This window comes from Ahaetulla prasina, chromosome 3 (genome assembly GCF_028640845.1).
Source record: "Ahaetulla prasina isolate Xishuangbanna chromosome 3, ASM2864084v1, whole genome shotgun sequence".
In the NCBI taxonomy this organism is placed as follows: Eukaryota; Metazoa; Chordata; class Lepidosauria; order Squamata; family Colubridae; genus Ahaetulla; species Ahaetulla prasina.
Window position 1 is genome coordinate 100,428,491 of NC_080541.1, and position 24,216 is coordinate 100,452,706.

Genomic DNA, 24,216 nt, shown 5'->3' on the forward strand with positions numbered 1-24,216 from the left:
GGCCAGCAAAGAAGGATAGACACAGATCATGTCAGAGGATTATCTTCCCTGTTTACACAGATGCTGAAAAGGAAAGGGGGAAGTAAAAAACATTATTGGAGTGTTCCTCTTGATAACTTCTGCTCTCAAAGTTATCCCTCCCCATTAATAGTAATACTTGAGGAACAAGAGAAGCTTGCCTCTATGATTCATGCCTCTGCTTCTTTCCTGTCTTCCTCAATCAAACATTTAATTCTCAAAGTGCCTCCTTCTTCCTACATCTACATATCTCTTAGCACATCTGAAATTCAGAGTGGTGTAGCTGGTAAGCAGATACCCAGACAGCAAGCTGCAGTTGCTGTTTTTCCGTTCAGCGCTGGACACAAACACCTAGGCTCTTTCAAAAGAAGTTTGTCCTGGTTTCCAATTAGAAGCTTCCCAATTCAGGTATGTACAGGTGGAATAAAAACATCTGCTCACCTTTTCTTGAGGTAGAAAAGTGATAGTACTACCAGTATAGTACTGGAGAACATTTGTTTATTTATTTATTTATTTAATTTGTTTGTTTGTCAAACATATACAAGGTAACAAATATAGGTCTGAACATAAACATAAGCAAAGGAAGTAAATACAAATAAATGGGGACAGTAAGAGAGGAATGGTAGGCACGCTGGTGCGCTTATGCACGCCCCCTTTACAGACCTTTTAAGAATGGAGTGAGGTCCACAGTAAACAGTTTAGGTTGAAACTGTGAGGGTTTGAGGTTGTAACAACAGAATCGGGTAGACCATTGCAGGCATTGACCACTCTGTTGTTGAAATTGTATTTCCTGCAATCAAGTTTGAAGTGATTTACCTTGAGTTTGTATCGATTGTTTGCCCGTGTATTATTGTGGTTGAAACTGAAGAAGTCGTTGACAGGAAAGACATTGTAGCAGACAATGTTGTGTATTATGCTTAAATTAGACTGTAGGTGTTGCAATTCCAGATTGTCCAAGCCCAAAATTTTAAGCCTGGTGGCATAGGGAATTCTATTGTGGGTAAAGGAGTGAAGTACTCTTCTCGTGAAATACCTCTGAACCCGCTCAGTCATGTTAATGTCTGAAATACAGTGTGGGTTCCAGGCAGACAAGTTGTATTCAAGAATTGGTCTGGCAAAGGTTTTGTATGCCTTAGTTAGCAATATGATATTACACGGAGAAGAAACTTTGCAAAATTAAGTTAACAACTCTTAGTGCCTTTTTGGCAATGCTATTTACAATGAGCTCTGGGGCTTAGATCATTTAAGATGAGTACTCCTAAATTGTTGACAGAGTCAGGGTCGTCTATGAGATTGCTTCCACCCAACTTGTATTTGGTGTTCTGTTTTTATTGCCAATGAGTAGGACAGAACATTTATTAGTTGAAATTTGGAGTTGCCAATTGCGTGACCATTCTGACACATAGTCAAGGTCGCTTTGTAGGGCAGCAGCAACACCATTGTCAGTGGTGTTAAATAATTTTACATCATCAACAAAAAGGACGCAGCTGCTTATAATATGATTGCATAGGTCGTTGATGTAACACAGAAAGAGTGTCAGTCCTAAAACGCTGCCTTGGGGGATTCTGCTATTAACTGATACCAGATTTGATAGGGCCCTCCCTATTTTGACTATTTGTTGCCTGTTTGACAGGAACACGGCTATCCACTTGTGCAGGGATCCAGAGATGCCGTAAGAACCTAATTTCAACAATAGTTTGTTGTGCACCACTGAATCAAAGGCTTTACAAAAATCTATGTAAATTGTGTCAATTGATTTACCCTTGTCAAGATGTGTGGTCCAAATGTTTCTTCAGTGTAGGAGTTGCAGATTGCAGGACAAATTTTTCCTGAAACCAAACTCCTTGTTGGAAAGCAGGTTGTTTATTTCTAAGTGGAGAGTAATGGATTGATTTATAATTGATTCCATGACTTTACAGATGACACAACACAGTGAGATCTGTCTGTAATTTTCTACTAGACTAGGATTTCCCTTTTTAAAAATAGTTATGACTGTAGCTAATGACCATTAATCTGGCAAGGAGCTGGTTCTGAAAGATACCTCATAGATTGTACATAGAGGTTCGGCTAGGGCAGTGGCGAGGTTTTTCAGGAAATAGGCATGTAATCCATCAGGGCCAATGGATAGAGATGCCTCTAGGTTACGTAATGCCATTTCAATGATATCTACTGTAAAATCAATATGTAGTAAATAGTTACAATTTGTTATGATACGTAACCAGTTTTGTTTTCTCACCAAAGAGGTTTTTTTTTAAATTGTAGCTTTCTTATTGATATGGGTATTTTTTGTTTTGTTTTAGGGGTTATTTTTGGTATGTATAGGTTAATGACTCTATTAAAAACATTTTAAAAACATTTCCTGCCATGGCTGAATTATTGTCATGAATTATTTCACAAGCAATAAGGGAAGCATTATTAAAATTGCTAATGCTGCAATGGCATGTTTAATATGCAGATTGTTTAATATCTAATAGAAATTCAGTTCTTGGCAGTCTCTGTACATGGTTGTTTGCAAATATTCAGAAGTGATATTTCAGCAGCTTGAAGATGTACTGTAACTAGGAATAGGTCCTAGTGAATCAATGAAACTTAGCTCTAGTCTAAAGAGTCAAGTCCAGATTTGCATTGCAAAAATAAAACATAAGGTGGGGAAAAGTTTTTTAAGTCCAGTGAGGGGTGATTACATTCCTAAGAATATAATAGGGAAAAACTTTTCCCTATATATGATCCTAACTGGCAAAAGCCCTTTTTTCAACGTTTTCTCCTGGTCACCAGCAGGAGCCTGTTATTTGGGAAAGTGCTGATTTGTATATATCTGCCAAACTTCATTTTTGGAAAATTGGGGGATTGGAGAAAAATATCCGTCACTGGTCGCAGAATATTCAGGGCCTCTGGTGGCTCAGCAGACTAAGTCTGTCTGTTATTAACACAGCTGCTTGCAATTACTGCAAGTTCAAGTCCCACCAGGCCCAAGGTTGACTCAGCCTTCCATCCTTTATAAGGTAGGTAAAATGAGGACCCAGATTGTTGGGGGCAATAAAAGTTGACTTTGTATATAATATACAAATGGATGAAGACTATTGCTTAACACAGTGTAAGCTGCCCTGAGTCTTCGGAGAAGGGCGGGATATAAATTCAAATTTAAAAAAATGAATGGAATAATCAGTTCATTTGTTTGGATCTACCCACTTCTTATAAAGCCAAGCTTATCTGTGAGATCAAGTAAGCTTGTAGAAGGACTTGAGGCCTGGATGTGGCAATCCCAACCTGTAGCTGATCTTTTTTCCTGGATAAATTGTCTGCACTGGTTTAAATTAAACCTGTGTTCCAGCATGTAATCTCTTTCAATCATCGCTTGTGAATTAATGCTTTTTGCTACAAATATAGCCATCCCAACAATCATGTAAATATTCCCACAGATGTTCTAAATAAATAAACAAGGATTTATAATGAAAAAAGAAACAAAAGTAAAATAATAGCAACAGCAACAACAGAAACTCGCCATTCCTGCTCTGTACTATTGAAATATAGAAGGGAACAAGCGTTGCTGACTTGCATAATGCTACTAACAGAAACTGTAAAGAATAATGATGAATGGTTGGATAGAGAAGCAGGAAGAAAGTATGCTTCCAGTTCTACCTACATGTTGGGCAAATTTAAAATGGAAATGAATAATTCATATGTAAGATCCTTGGGCTAAACAGGACGGCACAAAATTGCTCACCTTACTTTGCTAGGAATAAATACATTACTAGATACCTATTAAAAAAAACCAAATTAGTCGGAATATAAACGAAGAATGAATATGCTAGAAGACAAACTTGTGCATGGTTGCACTAATAATTTTACTCTGAAAAGGTAAGAACTTGCCATTTCCAAGGTTATACAAGATAATCAGCTTTAAGTAGAGAATTGCAAAATTGAGTGGTTTGTCACAGAATCAGTCCATTCTTCTTCTTCTTTTTTTATTAGAAAAGTTTTACAAAAATTTTGACAAACATTTCCCCCCCCTCCACCCTCCCCCTTCTCCCCTCCCCCTCCCATTCACCCTTCCAGCCCCCAGACTTTCCAGAACAAAATACAGGGTATTACATCTAACAATCATAAGCTAGAATACACTAATTAATCATAAACTCCCATCCCCCCTTTGTAACCTTAACTCCCCTTTAACTAATACAATTCTATCATTCATAGACTATTTTTTTTGTCACAATAGTATATACAATCATCAACATAAACAATAACCCATCATGAGAGAAAAAAGTATATATAAGTAAAAGTATAAGTAAAAGTATGCATATAATACTATAATGAAGAGAACAATAGGACAGGAACGGTAGGCACTTTTGTGCTCTTATGCACGCCCCTTATAGTCCTCTTAGGAATGGGGTGAGGTCAATAGTAGACAGTTTTTGGTTGAAGATTTTGGGGTTTTGAGTAGAGACTATAGAGTCAGGTGGTTGAGTTCCAAGCGTTAACAACTCTGTTGCAAAAGTCATTTTCTGCAATCAAGTTTGAAGCGGTTGACATAACGTTTGAATCTATTGTTTGCTCTTGTATTGTTGCGATTGAAGCTGAAGTAGTCTTTTACAGGAAGGATATTACAACAGATGATTCTGTGTGTTAAACACAGATCATGTTGGAGTCGGCGGAGTTCTAAGTTTTCTAATTTCTATTTGATACTTCTCAATCCAATATTTGTTTTGAATATAATCAATCCACCTACTCCATTCCAATATATATCTTTCTTGTGAATAGTCTTTCAAATACGCTGAGATTTTTGCCATTTCCACTAAGATGAAGCAGCTGCTTTGTCATTAATCAGTGATTGGTTTAATTTAACAGGGGAAAGAATATTGAATATAGAAGGTTATGATTTGTTATATGGATGGCATGCCTATTTATTATATGATAAGAAAGTGGATAAGATTTTTTAAAGCCATATACTTAGAAATGCTTTGTTGAGGGTATGGAAGAAGTACCAATATAAATTAGATTATAAAATACCTATATGGGCAATTCCTAGACATGCGATAGAGAATATAAATATAGAACAAAAACAGGAGATGGTTACTTATAAAGAGCTTCTGTTTGTAGAAAAGGGTAAATTACAATTGAAATCTTTAAATATAATGAGAGAAGAAGGGAAAAATTGTACTTGGTTTCAGTATGGACAGCTGCAAGCTAGATGGAGAGAAGACCAGAAAATTGGTAGTATGCAAAATGAGGAAAACTTGATAAAACAAATTAGAGATCAAGGTCAACTCCACATCAAGAGGTTATATAATGCATTGATAGAAATAGATTCAGAAACAGAATTAGTTAAGGATTGTATGATAAAATGGGCACAAAATATCCAGCAACCTATAATGATGGAAACATGGGGAAAAAATTGGGTTAGAAATGTTAAATTTACACAAGCACAGAGTTTAAGAGAAATTTTTTATAAGATGTTTTATAGATGGCATTTAGATCCTAAAAAATTGGCACATTTTGGCATGTATGTATCCGAATATGCAAGCTAAATGTTGGAGATGTGATTGTGATTCTTTATGTCCATTCCATCGTCTTTAGGTTTTCCATTGTTTTGTCAGCCTCCCCGTATCTCCTATCGTGATAGTGAACCATGTTACATTCATGGGAATGGAGATTGCATGGCTGAGTATGCTAGTTGGCATGGAGGCCACAGCTTATGACAGTAAGGTTTTTTTTTTACAAAATAATTCATTTAATTGAATAGCTTTTTCTCAGAGTGTCATAAAAAAGCTATAACTTGATTTGTGGTGCTTTTAAATTACAAGCATTTGGATATCAATTCCTTTAATAGTGTGTCTGCTGAGTAAATATTTTCTGAAAGCAAGTTTGAGAAATAAGAATTTCTCGCCATCAGGCAAGTGGAAATACAGGAATATGCAGTTGAGATGAAAGCACATTAAAATCAAAGGAGGGTGGATAAGATCTCACAGCTCATCTATGTAATTTAGTTAATCTAGCTTTGGCCTTTCATTTACTCATTTAAGATATTTATTTGTTTAAACTAAAAGGAAGCTATTTACAATAAAAATAAAATATGTGTAACCAGTGAATGTTTACACAAACATTAAACAAAGCATGCCTCTAGCAATTTGTCTTCAGCATCATTCCATCTTCATGTTAGCAGTTGTACTCTTTTCAAAATATCCTTTCAGCAATATACTTCTATGTAGATTGTGTGCATCTCTTTCAATAAACTCTCTTTAATCAGACCTGTTAGTCAGGATAAATAATGCATTGAATCTGAAGAATATGTTCATCTTCCAGTCTCCAGTATTTTCTGAATGATGATGCTTTGATACACCCTTCCCTCTGGCTATTTACAAAGAAATGCTAACAGAGAGGATCTATTGACATGCTGATGATGAATTATAACTTGCCTTGAAGATTATTTGGCATCATCTTTTGATGCTGTAAGGGTGGCTCAGCAGTGGCTCAGTGGCTAAGACGCTGAGCTTGTCAATCGAAAGGTCGACAATTCAGTGGTTCAAATCCCTAGTGCTGTGTAGCAGGGTGAGCTCCCATTACTTGTCCCAGCTTCTGCCAACCTAGCAGTTTGAAAGCATTTTTTAAAAATGCAAGCAGAAAAAATAGGGATCACCTTTGATGAGAAGGTAACAGAGTTCCATGTGCCTTTGGCATTTAGTCATGCCGGCCACATGACCACGGAGAAGTCTTTGGACAGCCCTGGCTCTTCGGCTTTGAAATGGAGATGAGCACCGCCCCTTAGAGTCAGGAACGACTAGCACTTATGTGCAAGGGGAATCTTACCTTTGATGCTGAATAGATTTTTGCTTCATTAATGTTACCAGTTATAATTATTATGACTATCACCAAAATTACTTATTTTCTTAATCTGAAGCACCACCAACATACATTTAAAAGCTCTTAGCCACCCCATTTCCACAGGTTTGGGGGTTTTTTTTTGCAAAATTTGATTTTATTATTGGATCAAAACTAACAGTTTTCCTGTTTAGCTTATTTTGCTCATAGAATGGATTAGCATTCCAAGGATTTTTATTTTCAAACTTTGTAGTTTAAACATCCTTTTTTCTATTTTGAGTCTTCTTCTTTTAAATAGTCTTGTTGAGCAGCATTATGGAACATTAAAAAAATAAGTACCATTTTTCCCCCGAAAATAAGACAGGGTCATATTTTCTTTTGGGCTTCAGAATAAGCACTTGGGTTTATTTTCAGGGAGATCTTAGTTTCTTAAAGGGCTACCGCTGGCCCCACTCTCTTCATCATGGTGTCTGCTCCCCAGAAGCAGCAATGGAAGGGAAAGAGATGGGGGGGGAGGGAAAGAAGCGACCCCAGCTGCCTTACAGGAGGCTTGCGCAGTCACACCTGCAGCAGATGGAGGCAGAGGCATGGGGGAGGCAAGTTATCCAGACACTCTGTGGTGTTGCTCGTTTGGCGCAGTGGCGGGTAAGCCGAGAGACAGAGGGATGGAGTGGGCAGTGGGCTGGGATTGCTTCTGCCTCCACCTGCTGTCAGTGCCTCCCACAAGCACCCCCATGGGGAAAAAGCAAAGTGGCTGGCTGCGGAGCTACCAGCTTTGGGAAGCGGCCCAACAAGCATAAGCACTGCACCCAGAAAGAGATGGGCAAAAGTCCATGCACAGTTTGCTCCATCGCCCCTCAGCTATGGAGCCCAGCCAGGAAGACGGAGGGCAGAGCCGTGTGCTGCACCTGCAAAACTTTCCCACCTCCCACCAGATTAACGTGCAGCTCCTTGCCTTCACTCTCTCTCCCCCCCTTGCCACCCCCTTCCCCCCACACCTGGCCTTCTTTAGACTCTTTGGCTCTGCTACAGCTGGAAAGGAGATCTCTCTCTCTCCCCCCCCCCCCCAGTGGCATTGGCAAAGCTTCAGTGCCTGGCCAGTCAGTTCTCACACTGCCTGCTGGCTCAGCTGCTGATGGGACACTTCTCGGCTGCAGCAGACCCCATGCTGCTGGCATCGCGGGTGGAGCCATGCTGCCTGTGCCACCTTGCACAGCCGGTAAGAGAGCTGCAGTGCCCACCAGGGTCCAAAGACTATTGGGCTCAGCGTAGATGTATGGAAAGCCCAGTGTCTGCAATACCGAATAGGCATGCAGGCTGGCGCTCAGCAGCCCAAAGGCGGCGGTGAGCAAGGCGACAAAGACAGCCACTCCCGAAGTGGCCCTGGCAGGCTGGTTTCAGAACGTTTTCGGAGGTTTTCAATCTGGGATGATTCAACCCGGCCAGGCAGGAGCAGTCCTGCAGTAGTGCCAAGCGCAACACTGCCAGGAGAGTGAAAAGGCCAGCAGTAGCATGGACAGCCACTTGGCCATTTAAAGTGTTAAGTTTGGGCAATGAAGAGGCAGGAGACGATGCAAGTGACAACAGCTCTTTAGTTTATTGTGAATCCCAGCAAAAGCCAACAGGCAAAAACCTCTCTTTATGTAGTAGTTTGGCTGAGGCATCAGCCAATCAGCAACGTACCTTTTCCCGCCCAAATTTCCCTCTTAAAATTCAAATACATTACACTCCTCCCCTCCCAGAACAGATTTAGCCATATTTACATAAAATTTGCATGTTATTTTTCCACGTAGTCACGCAGGTAGACAGGGCGTCTCCTAACTCTTTCTGACCTGTGCAAATCATTCCCTGGGAGTGAGTCGAGCTGGTCGGAGGGACTGTTTGTTCCTCCCAGCTCCTCCTCTGGGCCATCCAGCCCTGGATTATTGGCAGAGTCGTCCCTGCTGTCCTCTGGAGGAGCCGGTTGGTGTCGCTGGACTTCCTCGGAATCAGCTAAGTCCTCCGATTGCCTCGGGATTGAGCTAGCTGTTGGTAAATATATTTGGTAGTCAGGGTCTGGCTGTTTGGCTTCTGGATCATTTTGCATTCTTTTTCGTAATTGATCTATGTGGCGTCTCCACACTCGGCCATCCCCCAGGTCCACTAAGTATGACTTTGGGCCCGTCACTCCTACAATTGTTCCCCTAAGCCATGCTGGGCCCTCACTATAGTTATGTGCCCATACCGGGTCACCTGTTGTCATTGTTCTGATTTTTCCTTTCGTGCTCTGGTAACCCTCAGGGGAGTATGTTGGGTTTAACCGATCTAGGGGGCACCTGAATCTTCTACCCATTAATAACTCCAATGGGCTGCAGCCGGTGGTCACACAGGGAGTTCTATGTTGGACTGCCAGGAAGGTGTCAATTTTGGATTGCCAATCTCCTGGGCTAATTCTAGATAGCACTTCCTTGGCACTGCGTACGAAACGTTCTGCAAGTCCGTTCGTCGCCGGGTGGAAAGGTGCTGAGAGGACATGCCAGATGCCCTCTCCGGCCAAGTACCCCTCAAACTGGGTGGCCGTGAATTGTGGGCCGTTATCAGACACTATGGTATCGGGCAACCCGTGTGTCACAAATAAACGCCTCAAAACTGTGATTACAGCTTCCGCTGTTGTGGTTTTCATGAGTATAATTTCTAACCACTTCGAGTAGGCATCTACCACAATTAAGGTTTGCCCATGGAACGGCCTGGCAAAATCTATGTGGATCCTGGACCCTGGGGTTTTTCCCAATCCCTTATGGGGGCTGTTGGGGGTAGTGGCCTTGATTCCTGGCAAGCTTGGCATTTCCCTACCCGATCGCTAATGTCTTTATCCATTTGTGGCCACCACACATAACTTCTCGCTAGGCTTTTCATCCTCACGATCCCTGGGTGGCCCACATGCAATAGTTCCAAAACGTGCCCTTGTAATTTCTCCAGAATAACCACTCTATCCCCCCATAATAGACAACCCCCTTGTACCGACAGTTCCGAACGCTTCTTTGTAAACTCTTTAAAATGATCCCCCGGTGCAGTGGGCCATCCCCTCTGCACCCAACCGATCACAGTCCTTACAATAATATCTTTGTAGGATGCCCTAGTCACTTCCGTGGATGTGACCAGGCCAGAGTCCAAAGAGTCAATTAACAAGACAGGTGTCCCTAGGGTCAGGTCTTCAATAGTCTCTGGCAATGGGCATCTACTTAAAGCGTCCACATGTCCCAAGTCCTTGCCCGGTCGGTGCCAGGAAAATAGTCCAACGGGTCAGCCTGGGCGATAATGTGACTGGTGTTGGACGGTCCCCCGCCAAGAGTCCCAATAATGGTCTGTGGTCTGTAACTATTTCAAATCGCTGCCCAAACAGATACTCGTGGAATTTCTTTACCCCTGAGACTATGGCAAGTGGCTCCCGGTCTAGTTAGCTATAGTTCCTTTCTGTTGCGGACATCGTGCAGGAAAAATATGCGATGGGGGCTTCCGAACCGTTCGGTAACTTGTGGCTGAGGACAGCTCCCACCCCGTATGGTGAAGCGTCACATACTAATGGCATTGTCCCATTATATTGTATTAAAAGGCTGTTGCTGGACAAGAGTCTCTTGACACCTTCAAAGTCCAGACAGAGTTTTTTGCTAGCAGCTTATGTAATGGCTCGGCTACCGTTGCCTTATTTTTCAAAAATACCACATAGAAGTTTATAAGTCCCAAAAATGCTTGTAGCTCTGTTTTGTTTTTTGGGGGTGGAGCCTTTCTAATGGCTCGCACTTTGCTCTCAGTGGTGTGGATGCCTTACTTATCTATCCGGTAACCCAAAAATTCTACAGATTCAACCCCTATCTGGCATTTGTTGAGTTTAACCTTCAGTCCCGCCGACCTGAAAATACCCAAAACCTTCCGCAATTTGACCCTTAACTCTTCCAAGTTCTCGGCCGATATTAGTACATCGTCAAAATATGGGACTACTCCTGGTAGACCCTGTAGGAGCCGTTCCATGAGGTTTTGGAATAACCCAGGGGCTACACTAACTCCAAACTGAAGCCGAGTGCATTTAAAAGCGCCCCGGTGTGTAACAATTGTTTGTGCTTCGGCTGTTTCGTTGTTGACTGGTAATTGTTGGTAGGCTTGAGCCAGATCGAGTTTGGCAAAAACCTGTCCCTGTCCTAATGAGTGCAACAAGTGTTGTACGATGGGGACAGGGTATGCACTCTTTTGCAATGCTTTGTTAAGCATTGCCTTATAGTCAGCACAAATACGGACAGATCCATCCGGTTTAACTGGGGTCACTATTGGCGTCTCCCATTTTGCATGGTCGACTGGGACTAGGATTCCCTGGTTTACTAGTTTGTCTAATTCCCTGTCTATTTTGGGCTTGAGTGCGAACGGAACCCTTCTTGCTTTTAGCCTAATTGGAGCTATCTGGGGGTCTAAATTGAATGAAATGGGGGTCCCCACGTACTTGCCCAGGCTGTCTTGAAACACGTCCTCGAATTCTCTCAACAATTCGTCCTTCAGTTTTTCGCCAATGCTGTGAACCCCGGTGATGCCCATTCCCAAGGCTCGGAACCAGTCCAGACCTAGTAAGCTGGGCAGGTTTCCATCTACGATGGTGATTGACAGGGTTTTCTTGAAATGTCCATATCTCACTCTGACCGACGTGACTCCTAGAACAGGGATTCAGTTTCCCTGGTAGTCTTGCACTCTCAGCTTTTGGGGTTGCAGCTGGCGTTTCGCGACTTCTGGCAGGTCCCTTGCGATTGTGTCCCAAGACATAATTGTGATCCACCTCCATTTTACACTGCACTCCTTCGATGTAGGTCTTAGTGAATATTTTCTTTTCTAGCCGTGTCGATGCGTGGCCTACTCGGTGTGGTGTGATTCGACTTCGCGCCTTTTTTGAACTGGCCAATCCCTGGCCGCTTCTCGGAACCGGCGCCCTGTTGATTGGCCGGTTTGAATTTTTGGCGGGAAGGTTGGGAAGCTCGGCAGGCCTGAGCTATATGTCCTTTCTTTTCACACCGCCGACAAATTGCGTCTTTGAACCTGCAATTCTGTCGTTGGTGTTGGCCTCCACGACTCACACACTCGTCACGGTCGCCTCTTTCCGGCCTCCCGGTGTGGAAAACCTCTTCCTCTTCTTCATCTTCCCATTCTGCCTGGATCTCTTCGCTGTGGACCGGCGTTACTTTCACTGAGGAGTTTGGTGCGTTCGACTTCTGTAAGGTTTCCGCCGCTTTGGTGGACATCTCGTGCGCTCTGGCCTCATCCAGGGCTATCGCTAGGGTTAGGTTGCTTTTCGACAGCAGCCGCCTCTGTAGTCGGATGTCCCTGACCCCACAAATGAGTTGTTCTAATAAAGTGTCCTCCAAGTCCCTGTACTCACAGTGGGTTGCGGCTTTCCTTAATGCAGCCATGTACATGCTTATCGATTCGCCCTCTCGCTGAACTCTTTGCCTTAGCTCGAACCGTTGTACGAACTTCGATGGCACCGGCGCATAATGTGCTCGTAGTGTCGTCTGTAGCACTGGCCATGGCACCGACTGGACAGGCGTTGGTTCCGACAGCGATTCGGCGGTATCGAAGACTTCTGGCCCACAGTGGCTCAGGAAGTAAGCACGCTTCCGATTATCCGATACTCCTTGCAGTTCGTTGGCTTCGAGGAAACACTCGAAACGAGCCATGTACGACCCCCATTTCTCCTTGGCTGGGTCGAATGGCGCTGGCGGCGTATAGCTAGACATCGCTATGTATCCGCTCTGGATGACTGGCTGGGTTTGAAACTAAGTTGCTCCTTCAGCTCTTTTCCTAGTCTCACTGCCTTCAATATCCCACCCTCGTCGCCAATGTTAAGTTTGGGCAATGAAGAGGCAGGAGACGATGCAAGTGACAACAGCTCTTTAGTTTATTGTGAATCCCAGCAAAAGCCAACAGGCAAAAACCTCTCTTTATATAGTAGTTTGGCTGAGGCATCAGCCAATCAGCAACGTGCCTTTTCCCGCCCAAATTTCCCTCTTAAAATTCAAATACATTGCATAAAGACTTGTGGATTTCAATTCCCAGAACTTCCCTCAGCCCCACCCACCCCATCAACTCCTTCCCCTTTCTGGGTTGGGGTAGCTCACGCCCACTGGGTCCATTGTGGTTGGAAGTTCGATCACACCCCATGAAAGAGCTTCATCAGCTGAGCCAACATGGGCTGGGAGCTGCCTCTCATTCTCTCTCTCTGTGGAGGCCTCCTAGTGCAATGCTCTGCCACAGCTTCAGAGCAAACCTCCACCTTCCCTGAGGAGGATTGCAAGGCTGGAGGCTTTGCCTTGCTCCGATTCCCACCCCCCATTTCCCTGCCGATCGTTCTATCCTAGGGGAGCTTTGCACAGACACACATCCCAAAAATGCTTCCTCTGAAGTCTTCAGCCTTGCAATCCTCCACAGAGAAGGTGGAGGTTTGCTCCCAAGCTATGGTAGACCATTGCACTGGGAGGCCTCCACAGAGAGACAGAGATGCAACTCCCGCCCTTGCTGGCTCAGCTGATCCGTGGGCTGCAATTAAGGTACCTAGCTTTCATAAAGTAACCAGGAAAGGGAAGAGCTGCCTCCTGTGCTGCCCATGCCCACCCCTTCACTAGGACTTATTTTCAGGGGAGGGCGTATATTTATGGCCACCCCAAAAATCAGGCTTGGCCTTATTTTCAGGACATGTCGTATTTTTGGGGAAACACAGTAAGTATTCAGGAAAGAAAGAAACAAACAAAAACTCTACTGAACTTTTAAGATGCTGCAATAGAGGGTGTGTTGCTTGTGTTGTGTATACAGAGCTTAGATTTATGTCTAGAAAACATGTTGAATTATTTTTATAATGTTTTACATTGTGAACGTGTTCAGTCAATACCACTATCAATTCCTTTTAAAATAAAACTTTTTGCCATTGATTATTATCAGGAATCAATCATAATCTGAATATAGAAAGATAGAAGGGTCAAGAAAGGAAGATTCTCAGGTCGTGGGATCCATTCAGAAACATTTATGGTGAGAAAAATTGTATCCGATGACTTTCTGGCTGTTATTTTTTAATTAATAACAAAACATGAAACTAAACATGAAAGCCTTACCCATCAAACGTGGGCTATGTCTAGCAATAAGGAATGGAAAGTTCCCATCTTTAACAACAAAATGGAAACAGAGTCAGATTCAAGGCTGTGACTAGGAAATTATCCTTTCATGTTGCATTGGCTTCTTTTCTTAATTGCAGGAAGAGATAATCTTGATGCTACTCATTTAGCCACGTCTGTCTCTCAGCAGTTCTATGTGCCAGCTCTCACTTTTTTTCCAGGCTGTTTTTCTTTTTGCTTTACTTAGGTTTTAATTATTATTATTTTTGTTGACTCCAATTCTTTTCCTTATAAGTAGAGTTGTCAGAGGCAACTTCCTTTAGGGTTCTCACTGATTTTAGAAAGTAGCTGATTCCTACTCCTGATAAGAGAAGTTGTTCCCTTCCTGACAACTTTAAAGAGACAAAATCTGAAAAGTCACAGAATTGCCAGTGAGATTTCATTTTAATCAGGGGTGCTATTCAGCAGGTTCTGACAGATTCTGGAGAACCAATAGTGGAAATTTTGAGTAGTTTGGAGAACTGGCAAATAGCACCTCTGACTGGCCCCAGAGTGGTGTGGCAATGGAGATTTTGCAATATCCTTCCCCCAAGAGTGGGGAGGGAATGGGGATTTTGCAATATTCTTTCCCTGCCATGCCCACCAAGCCACACTACGCCCACTATGCCCACAGAACCGGTAGTAAAAAAATTTGAATTCTACCACTGATTTTAATCTTTTCTTTATATTACCACTTGGAATGCCCTTGGTGTTATTATAGCTTTTGTGAGGCTTAAGATTAATTATTGTGTTTCTCTTTCAGTTTTTTAAAATGACCAGTGGAGATTTGCCTTTCCAATATGACATTGGAAGAAGAAGGAATTATGAAGGGCGTGGCCGGGAAGTGCAAATTCAGAACATCAAAGCATATGTTTGTCAACCTGCTTCTGATACAAACACAGCTGTGATTTTGGTTCATGACATATTTGGGTGGCAATTTCAAGACACAAGATATGTTGCTGATATAATTGCTTCTAATGGATACACGTAAGCAAGGGTTCCTATTATTTCAAGAATGAAAAAAAAATGTATAGTCAGGGTAGTGATAAATGGTGAGGACTATCATACCTGTGCTACAACAGTTTGACCAGCCTTTAGATGGCAGGAAAGGGACCCAGGCATTTGTTTTGCTGCTATCTAATGGCATTCATATTTGTCAGTCCAGATATAGTAGCCCTAATTTAGAAGTACAAATAAATTGCCTCATAGCAAATAGAGATATGAGTATTCTTCTTTAGCTCGTGTAATCAACACTGCCCTGCAGGAATGCAACATTTTTTTAAAAAGGAAAAGCATACATGTAGCCACTTATTTAAACTATACAGTCTTAAAGCAATGTCTCTGGGTGGCATGTAAAGTTAAAAATTTAAAGACTCTAAATGTCCAAGGTCATAAACAGCCATTTCAACTGATAATAAAACAACCTCAGCCAGTAGAGTCTGCTTAACATCCAGCTCTTCATTGCACAAGGAAAGGCAAATGGGGTTGAGGCTATTAGCTGTTCTGTAAGGCAGGCACTGCCACAGAGAAGACATGAGTCCTGGGTATCCAACAAGATAATAGTGTTTAATGGAAGGGACCCAGGTGTGTTTTTCTTGTTAGAACTGTTGGGGTGGACAGAGAGGACAGGAGGCAAGCAGTACTGCAAATAGTCTGGTGCCATGCCATGTAGATTTTTGGCTTCTTCAGGAGGGGGAAGGTATCGGGTTTTTTCAAGGTGGGCAGACCTATCCCTCTTGCAAAGAAATATTCATCTTTGCATGAATCTAATCACAGTTAGTCTCCTAGAAGACTTTAATCAACTAACAGGGATGTGGATACAAATGGCCAAATTTATATTTTACAAATGTAAAATACAAATGGCCAAATTCATGGTTCCAAGGAATCTGTCCACTTCATCAGAGTCAACAGGTACAAACTCTTCTGAGGTAACCAGGCAAGGTCATCCCTGGGGTAACTCCGTAGAACCAATAAAGTCAGATTCTATCTCTGAGAAAATCCAAAAGACTTATATAACTGATGCCTAGAACAGTCCACGCAAGCCACACAGCAGAACTGTAAATGTTCCCTAGGAGTCTCCTTACCCACAATGGACTGGCATATACTGAAAGTGGCCACAGCTTAGTATTTTGCAGATGCAGGAAGGATATAAAAATAGCTACACTTTGCCAGCATTATTGCCATGAGGCAATCGTTAAAGAAAACTCTTAATCTGTGTTTGGGGCATTCACACAATTTTCGTATTGTGGTACTCTCTTACACTGAGACATTGTCCAGACCTCTTCTGAAAACCAGGAGCCATCCAGGATCAATGTGCATAGACTCCTCATAGCTGTGATCCAAACCAAGGCTGTTGTCATCCTCTCATTCCCAGTCACAAGAAGCCAAATTGTGCACCAGAGCCCTAAGAACAACCCCAATTTTTAAAACCATTCAACTTCCTTTTCCAATAAAATGTTTAGCTCATGTGAGGGAGCTCATGTTTACAGCTCCCTCACTAAAACAAAATTAATTTTGTCAGAATCACGCCTATATATTACACCTGCATAGATGGGACCAAGAAGCTTAACAAAATCTCCCAGCTAGATAGTGTCACTTGCCAGGAAACAGAACTCTTTGATGTCCAAATATAACGTGAAGGCTTAATGCATATCATTATTAACACATCCACTAAGTTGCAATCATAAATAATTACATAAACCAGAGTTTCTTAAAGTGTAGTGCTAGGAATCTGGGTGTCCCCCAAGACCCTTTCATGGCTTCACAAAATCAAAATTATTTGCCAGGCTACCTTGAAAAATAATACAATATTAAAATACCATCAAACAATCATGAGAAGTGATAGTGCCCGTGAATATGTCCAAGTTAAATTTTAATACAATATAACCCCTATGATTTTTAAAAACGGGAAAGAAGGAAAGAATCCTGAGAGAAAAAGGTTTGAGAAATAATGATGTAAGCATTAAATTAATTGCATTTAGTGGAAATTCCTTTTAAGTAAGAAAATCACCGGATAGGTTAAAAATTAGAAATGTGTTATTTAACTTTATTTTTAGTAGTTAGCTTAAATATTTTGATTTGGTTTTTAAAAAAAAAAACAATTTATAGAGTTATTGGAAGTCAGGCGTATATAAATTTAATAAACATCTACCTATCTAATCTTCATGCTTGTTAACTTCTTAAGAGCTAGCTTGTTTTGTACATGTGTGTGTGTTTGTTTCTATGTTGTTGTAAATACATATTGTTCTAATGCAGTGATATTTGTATAGAATTGACTGGAGATGAATAACACTTTAAATATTTTAGATAACTTAGACTACTGCAGGAAAAGTAGAGAGAACTAAAGAGATAGCTTGGAAATTCATGTGTCACAGAAACTTTCAAGTAACTTATGAATGTAATATTCTACAGAACCATCTGCCCAGATTTTTTTCTGGGAAAGGTACCTTGGACACCTAATGATCATTGGCAGAATTTTGCAGACTGGTTAAAGGATCGAGATCCCATGAAAGTGGACAAGTAAGATTAATGCTTATTTAAAAGTAAATGCAACTGATATGTGTCTGATTAAGAAAACATGTTATTATATATAATGAATGTTGATATTTATATAGTTCTCAGTAGGGTGCTGAGAAACAAAATCTCTACATTCCTTTCCTCATATAAGAGATATACAGCATTTCTCAGAGTCTTGTTTTGTTACCACTTATGCACTTTCGGTCAGAAATTTGTCAAATAATCTCCCATGCATTCTTAATAAACTAATGCCCTAATAGATTTTATACTTTTTTCTTTTCTGTTTGTATAATAAAACAAAAATGCCATTATTCTAATCATTTGGCAGTCTTCACTTTAAATAAGTTACACAGTGGTTCTTTCATATGCCACCCACATCTAAAGCATTCAACATTCTCCCAACAATCATGGCATCATTTTTATCATCATTCAACACCAACATTTAAAGATGTTATTTCAGTTCTGAAAGATATAACTATTGTGAGAATGGATGGAAAGTTACTCTTTTATAAAATATATCCGAACAATTTTAAAATACTTTTAAGTCAATAACTCTTACTGCAAGCCTCAGTAGCAAGGCCAAATAAAAACCACAAATGATAAAGAGCTAATCACTGTGTGACACTGTGTGTCAACTTGATCTGAATGTTCAAGTCCCTTGGGAGATAGGGCGGTATATAAATACGATTAAATAATAAATAATAATAATAATAAATAAGGAAGTAAGCCCATGCTCCAGACAAATGGTAAAACACAAGGTAAGATAGATCCTGTTGTAACAAGGCAGGACTAATCACGTTTGTCATAAACACAGAATGTAAGGGATCTTAGGCGTGATGTATTATTTATTTTTATTTATTTTTATTTTGTCACAACAGTATATATAACCATATGCATGAAATAATTATATGATATATAAGCATATATATAAGCATAAGTATGTAATAACTATATTAATTGGATATAAAGGTGTTTTGAAATTCAAAAAATGTACATCATGCTTTTAACATTTAACATGTCCATAATAGCAAAACATACTGGTAGTTCAGTACTATGGCTTATCAAACAATGGAATTTATCAGATGCCATTTCAAGTAAATCTGTAGAGCAGGAATGCTGCCTATTGTGTTTATTGCAAAACATCTTTCTTGGATACTTTGCATTTTTAATTCCTTTAGGGTGGAATTCAATGGAGTTAAGCAGTTAATGATGGCTAAAAGTAGCAAGTTGGGGCATGAGCGAGGCATTTCACATGCCATCTTCAACTCAAATTAAACCATACTCCAGTACCAAGACAACCTATCCTTGCTTTTTGGCTCTCTGAACACAAAGAAGATTTTGGGAACTGCCCAAACTAAAGGATAATGACCAGAAGAACAGTTTTAAAAAAACTAATTCTCTGTAAAAGTGACTGAGCAAAGCAAAGGGACAATAAGGCTCCAGCAATCTTTTGTAGTTATTATCAGAGTTTGTTGCAGCACACACAATCAGACAATTCAGCAGGATTCAATTTACATATAAGAAACTTCTTTATATACAATAGCAAACAGCAGAAATTAGCACACAAAATCAGGAACACAGAAGCAATATTCATAGAAGCAAGTCATTACAGAGTAGAGAGATATAGAGGCTAATATATTGTACAGAGGCACACATTACAGAGGCCAAACCAACTCTTATATACAGTTCAGCAAGTCTAAGCGACACCCAGACTCCAAATTGTCGCTTATGGCCCCATACAAACAAATACTATCTTTCAGTTTCCAAACAGTCCCCATTGGCTGACCTGTTACCATATCTATTCCAGCTCATAATTACTTATATTGACATTATGCAGGTTATAAAATTTCAATTCATGTGGGTTTCAGCTTTCTAGAATGTGATCAGTATTTGTCATTGGTGCATTTACCATATTTTTCGGAGTATAAGATGCATCTTTTTCCCGAAAGAAAGAGGGTGAAAAACTGGGTGCGTCTTATACGCCGAATGTAGCCCTGCCCAGCTTCTCAAATGGAGGTTTCAGACTGAAAAAAGCATCAGAAACGAAACTTCAGAAAAAAAGCCCCAAACGGAGCTTCAGAAAAAAGCCCCAAATGGAACTTCAGAAAAAAAGCCCCAAACGGAGCTTCAGAAAAAAAGCTCCCAAACAGAGCTTCAGAGGCTTTTTTTCTGAAGCTCTGTTTCAGAGCTTCAGAGGCTTTCAGAGGCTGAAAAAAGTTTTTTCTGAAATGGAGTTTCAGAGGCAGGAAAAAAAAGCAAAAAAAAGCACAGAGCTCACAACCAAGGAACCTGTTGCTAAAATTCACCTCTGGGAACAGCTGATTGGGGTGAGGGGTATCCCGGGAGGCCAATCCACCTGCCAATCAGTTTTTTTCTTATTTTCCTCCCCAAAAACTAAGGTGTGTCTTATACTTCGGTGCGTCTTATTATCTGAAAAATACGGTATTTGTAAATGAGTACCAAATACAACAATAAATTGTTCACAACTAGCATTTAATTTCAGAAAATCCATTCTGAGGACTTAACTTGGTAGTGTATTGTCACCCTCTTCAGAAACCAGCACCTGAGTGGATCATGTTTTATAAGAATTGTTTTTAACAAGCAGGAAAGATACATTTTGATAAGCGTGTGGTTTGTTTTAGGTACGTGCAAAGATGTCATTTTTGTTTCTGCATCTCATTTTCTTAGGACAGTCAATACGGTCTTGAAATATTTAAAAGAGCAGTATAATGCAATCAGGATCGGTATTGTTGGATTTTCCTGGGGTGGAATGGCTGTACATCACGTGATGCTAACAAATCCTGAATTAAAGGCTGGAGTCTCCCTCTACGGTAACATAAAACACTTATTAATTCTTCAATTTGAACAGTATTAAATCATTGTTTATAAGGATAAACTGCACTATATATAACTACTTTTTACAAACTGCATGCACTTTTCTGTCTCTCTCTCTCTCCCAAAGAAGGGGCATATCTGTGCTGTCTAATTGCCCCATTACCAGACAGACACACAATTTCTTTTGGAAAGAAAAGAATGGATGTTATCACCCTATTCACTGTCCGAGACCTCAGGTTGCATTTTTCTGCTGTATTTCACTTTTGAAGTACACATTTATATGTTATGTCACCTTTAGGCTTTATCCATTTCAAATAATCTGCTTCAGTTTGTTCCTGAGTAACGGTTGCAATTCATTGGACAGTTGACAGAGGAAAGATGGCTCTTTCAGCTGAGTGGGTGATCACCTGGCTAATGTTTTCTAAAGCTCCTTTTTAAAAAATGGGTTCTGACATAGCCTGATAGCTCTAACTCTTGCTTTACAAATAGAAGATCGTTTGTTTAAAATCAGTTTTTAAAAAATGCTTTTTAAAAAAAAAAACCTATTTTCTACTATTTTCTATTCTTCCTGTTGAGTCGTGGGCAAAGACAAAGGCACAGAGACTCCGTCAGTCCAAACAGCTTTTATTCGGCTCCAGTACAACAAGGAAGAACCCGAGCCCCAGCAGCCCCTTTTAAATAGGAGCTGTCCTCGGCTTCAGCTAGTGACACATGTTCATTCTTCCCGCTCCTATTCTAGCTTCCTGATTGGTTCCTTGCATCAGCCTATCAATATCTAACACTTCCTATTTTTTATCATAGGCTTTTTTTTTTTGAAGTAGTAAACTGTTTTTGTTCCTGGGAAGAAGGAAAATGCCCACAATTTTATTGCTTCTGTCATTTGCACTTTTCACAGAAAAACTAAAGAAAATTCAGTAAGATGAAAAAATATATATTCCTGTTTTATTATTAAATATATGCAACATCATCTTATGCATATTTGCTTCCCCTTATCCCCAATAATCATATGGGTAGTCCTCAACTTATGACTGCAACTGAATCCAAAATTTCTGTTGCTAAGCAAGACAGTTGTTAAGTGAGTTTTGCCCCAGTTCTTTCTTGTCACGGTTGTTAATTGAATCTGGCTTCCCCATTGACTTTGCTTGTGAGAAGGTCACAAAAGATGATCACGTGACCCTGGGTCACTGCAACCATCACAAATTTGAGTCGGTTGCCAAGCATCTGAATTTTGATCACATGACCATGGGGAGGCTGCAATGTTTGTAACTGGGAAAAACAGTCAGCAGTCATTTTTTCCAGTGCTGTTGTAACTTTGAATGGTCACTAAATGAATAGTTGTATGTCAAGGACTAGCTATATATATAGGACAGTGTTGGCGAACCTTTGGCGTTCTCATGTGCCGGCCCACGTGCCAGAAGTGGCACACGAAACTGTCCCGTGCCGAATGCACGGCCTCGCTGACTCCCGTCGCATTCTTGTACTCAAACATGCAGCGGTCAGTTGGCCGTCGCGCATGCAGTGCCAGCGATCCCAGAAGTGCGGCGGTCAATTGTGCATGCGTGTGACATCAACCCGGAAGGCCGGGTGCCGGCTTGTGCATGCACGATGGACCGCCGCACTTCCGGGGTCCATCGGCACCACGCATACGATGGCCAGCTGACTGGCGCGTATTTGAGCTCAAGAACGCGATGAAGAGCCAGCGAGGCCGTGCATTTGGCACGGGACAGTTTCACATGCCACTTCCGGCACACGTGCCATAGGTTCGCCAACACTGATATAGGATATTCTCTTGTGTTGTCTCACAATTTTTCCAGGCCACTGAAGTTGAAAAGCTGCAATCCATGCTCTCAAGAACCTTCATAGCCTCCTTAACCAACAACATGTGGTCATGAGCGTACACACACATACACGTATTCAGAAAGACCCACCCATTAGCAAGTGCTTTTCTGAAATATAAAGGTGGGAGAGGAGGGGCAAGGGGCAGGGCAAACCGGGAATTTAACAAACGGTTCATCTGAATCGTCTAGAACTGGCAGAATCCCACCACTGATCTCTTCCCATCATACAATCATGTGAGATCCTCATTTAACAACCTGTACAGTCCTTGCTTAACAATGTCAACAGGGACTGCCGAGATTGTTTGTGTGAGATTGTGTTTATAACCACATTGCTTAGAGATTATAGTCCCAACTGCCACTGTAACCCAAGGACTACCTGTACTTGTCACAGAGATCGAGTGAGTGTTGATGTTCCATCATATTTCTGTTATGTAAGGATCCAAAATGCCATAGGATTCCATCTACCTTATTCAGTTCAAGGTCAGCCTGACATCTTGTTACGTATGTACCCCATACTTCCTAAGTGTTGGAAGAAGGAGAACCACTTCCTGGTTTCCTTTTAAAGCACAATCACTGCTACTCTTCATATCTTCTTGTTGAATCCTTGACTACATTGCACAAGGGTCCCAGGCTAGCAATTTCATTCAGGGAATTAAATTTAAGAATTGCAAAGTTGAGAGGGATCTCTTGGGGCTGTCAACCCTGAAGCTGATGGCCAAAGCCATTTTGGCCTGACAGGGGCATCTTGTCCAACTGCATTATCACCAGGTGCAGGAAGCATATTCCTATTTGGATATGATTTTTTTTAAAAGTCAGAGGTCATAAAATCAAAGGTAGATAAAGTACTGTTGCTTAACTACACTTCAGGTAGTCTTGATTTTTAGGCAAAATTGTCCAAGAATCCAGGTTATGTGTGAACAAATAATTTAAAAAGTATAATGTTAAAATTTACCATAAATAACATATATATTTTTCTGCTACAGATCTCTTTGCTGGAGGAAAAACTTGCAGAATTTTGTAAAGTAGACTATAAAATTAAAGTATATCCTGGACAAGTTCATGGTTTTGCACAGTGTAAGCCTGAAGACACGAAGCCGAAAGATGTGCCATACACCGAAGAAGCAAGAATGGATTTAATAGAATGGCTGAACAAATACATTAGGTTTTAAAGCGACATATCCCATAGTCCTCCAACTTCCACAATAAAATGCCCTTTATTTGTTTTTAAAAAAAACTTATTGTAAAAATTGTAGGCTTGCCTATTAGAATCTGAAGAAGGGAAAATGCATTTGAAAGATATGGCAATATTAACCATTGAATAGCTGTTGTTAATGGATTCATTATTGTATAACTCCATTAGTCCTATGGAAAATTATACATACTTGAAGATTTTCCTATATTATATACTGTATTATCATTGTGTAAATAAATTGAATATATTCAGCATTTCAGCATTGATACACTTAGCTTTGGCCCTTAGTTCTATTACAGTGATGGCTAACCTTTCCCAGACCAAGTGCCCAAACACTATATAACAAATATAATTATTTATCTCTGATACAATGTAAAGCAATGGATTCAAAGTTGGAGTCCATCTTAAATTATATTTTGTCTAATTCCAAGGCAATAAGATTCTATGAATAATACAACCTTTTTTTAAAAGATGGAAGAGACCAACTTTTTTAAAAGGAACAAAGTAAAAATAAGGCATCATTTTAAAAAACAACAACAACAAAGGGATAAGATGTTTGTAATTTTCTATCTCTCCAAATAATTGAAAGCTGAGAATTTTAAAACTAAATAAGGAACACTTGAGCTGGTGGTATAATTTGACTTAATACTTAAATAATATATATACAAGTAAACATTATTTTCTCACACTAACTTTGGGAAAGAGTTTTTTTTTTCACTACCAGACAGATGGAGGTATAACTAGCTATAAATTGTGGAAGTTCATTAAAGGTATGCAGAGATATGAGAGATGATGCATAAGATATGATCTGACAGCTCAACAATCTAACTTAATCAAGTTC

The 24,216-nt window shown here is 40.6% G+C and overlaps 1 protein-coding gene across 1 annotated transcript; it reads left to right on the plus strand.

Moving 5' to 3' along the window:
• The first annotated feature begins 315 nt into the window (after positions 1-315).
• On the plus strand, positions 316-23,352 carry LOC131194979 (carboxymethylenebutenolidase homolog). The gene is made up of 6 exons (XM_058176607.1): positions 316-426; positions 14,758-14,981; positions 17,406-17,513; positions 20,199-20,341; positions 20,922-21,049; positions 23,167-23,352. The coding sequence occupies exons 2-6, from the start codon at positions 14,767-14,769 to the stop codon at positions 23,350-23,352; spliced, it is 780 nt and encodes a 259-aa protein (XP_058032590.1). The 5' UTR covers positions 316-426; positions 14,758-14,766.
• The last annotated feature ends 864 nt before the right edge of the window (positions 23,353-24,216 follow it).

Coding starts and splice junctions, on each gene's coding strand:
- LOC131194979 (XM_058176607.1), top strand. CDS start 14,767: ATGACCAGTGGAGATTTGCCTTTCCAATATGACATTGGAAGAAGAAGG. Junction 20,342..20,921: donor GGCTGGAGTCTCCCTCTACG/GTAACATAAAAC, acceptor CTTCCTGTTGAG/TCGTGGGCAAAGACAAAGGC. Junction 21,050..23,166: donor GCTGTCCTCGGCTTCAGCTA/GTGACACATGTT, acceptor TTTCTGCTACAG/ATCTCTTTGCTGGAGGAAAA.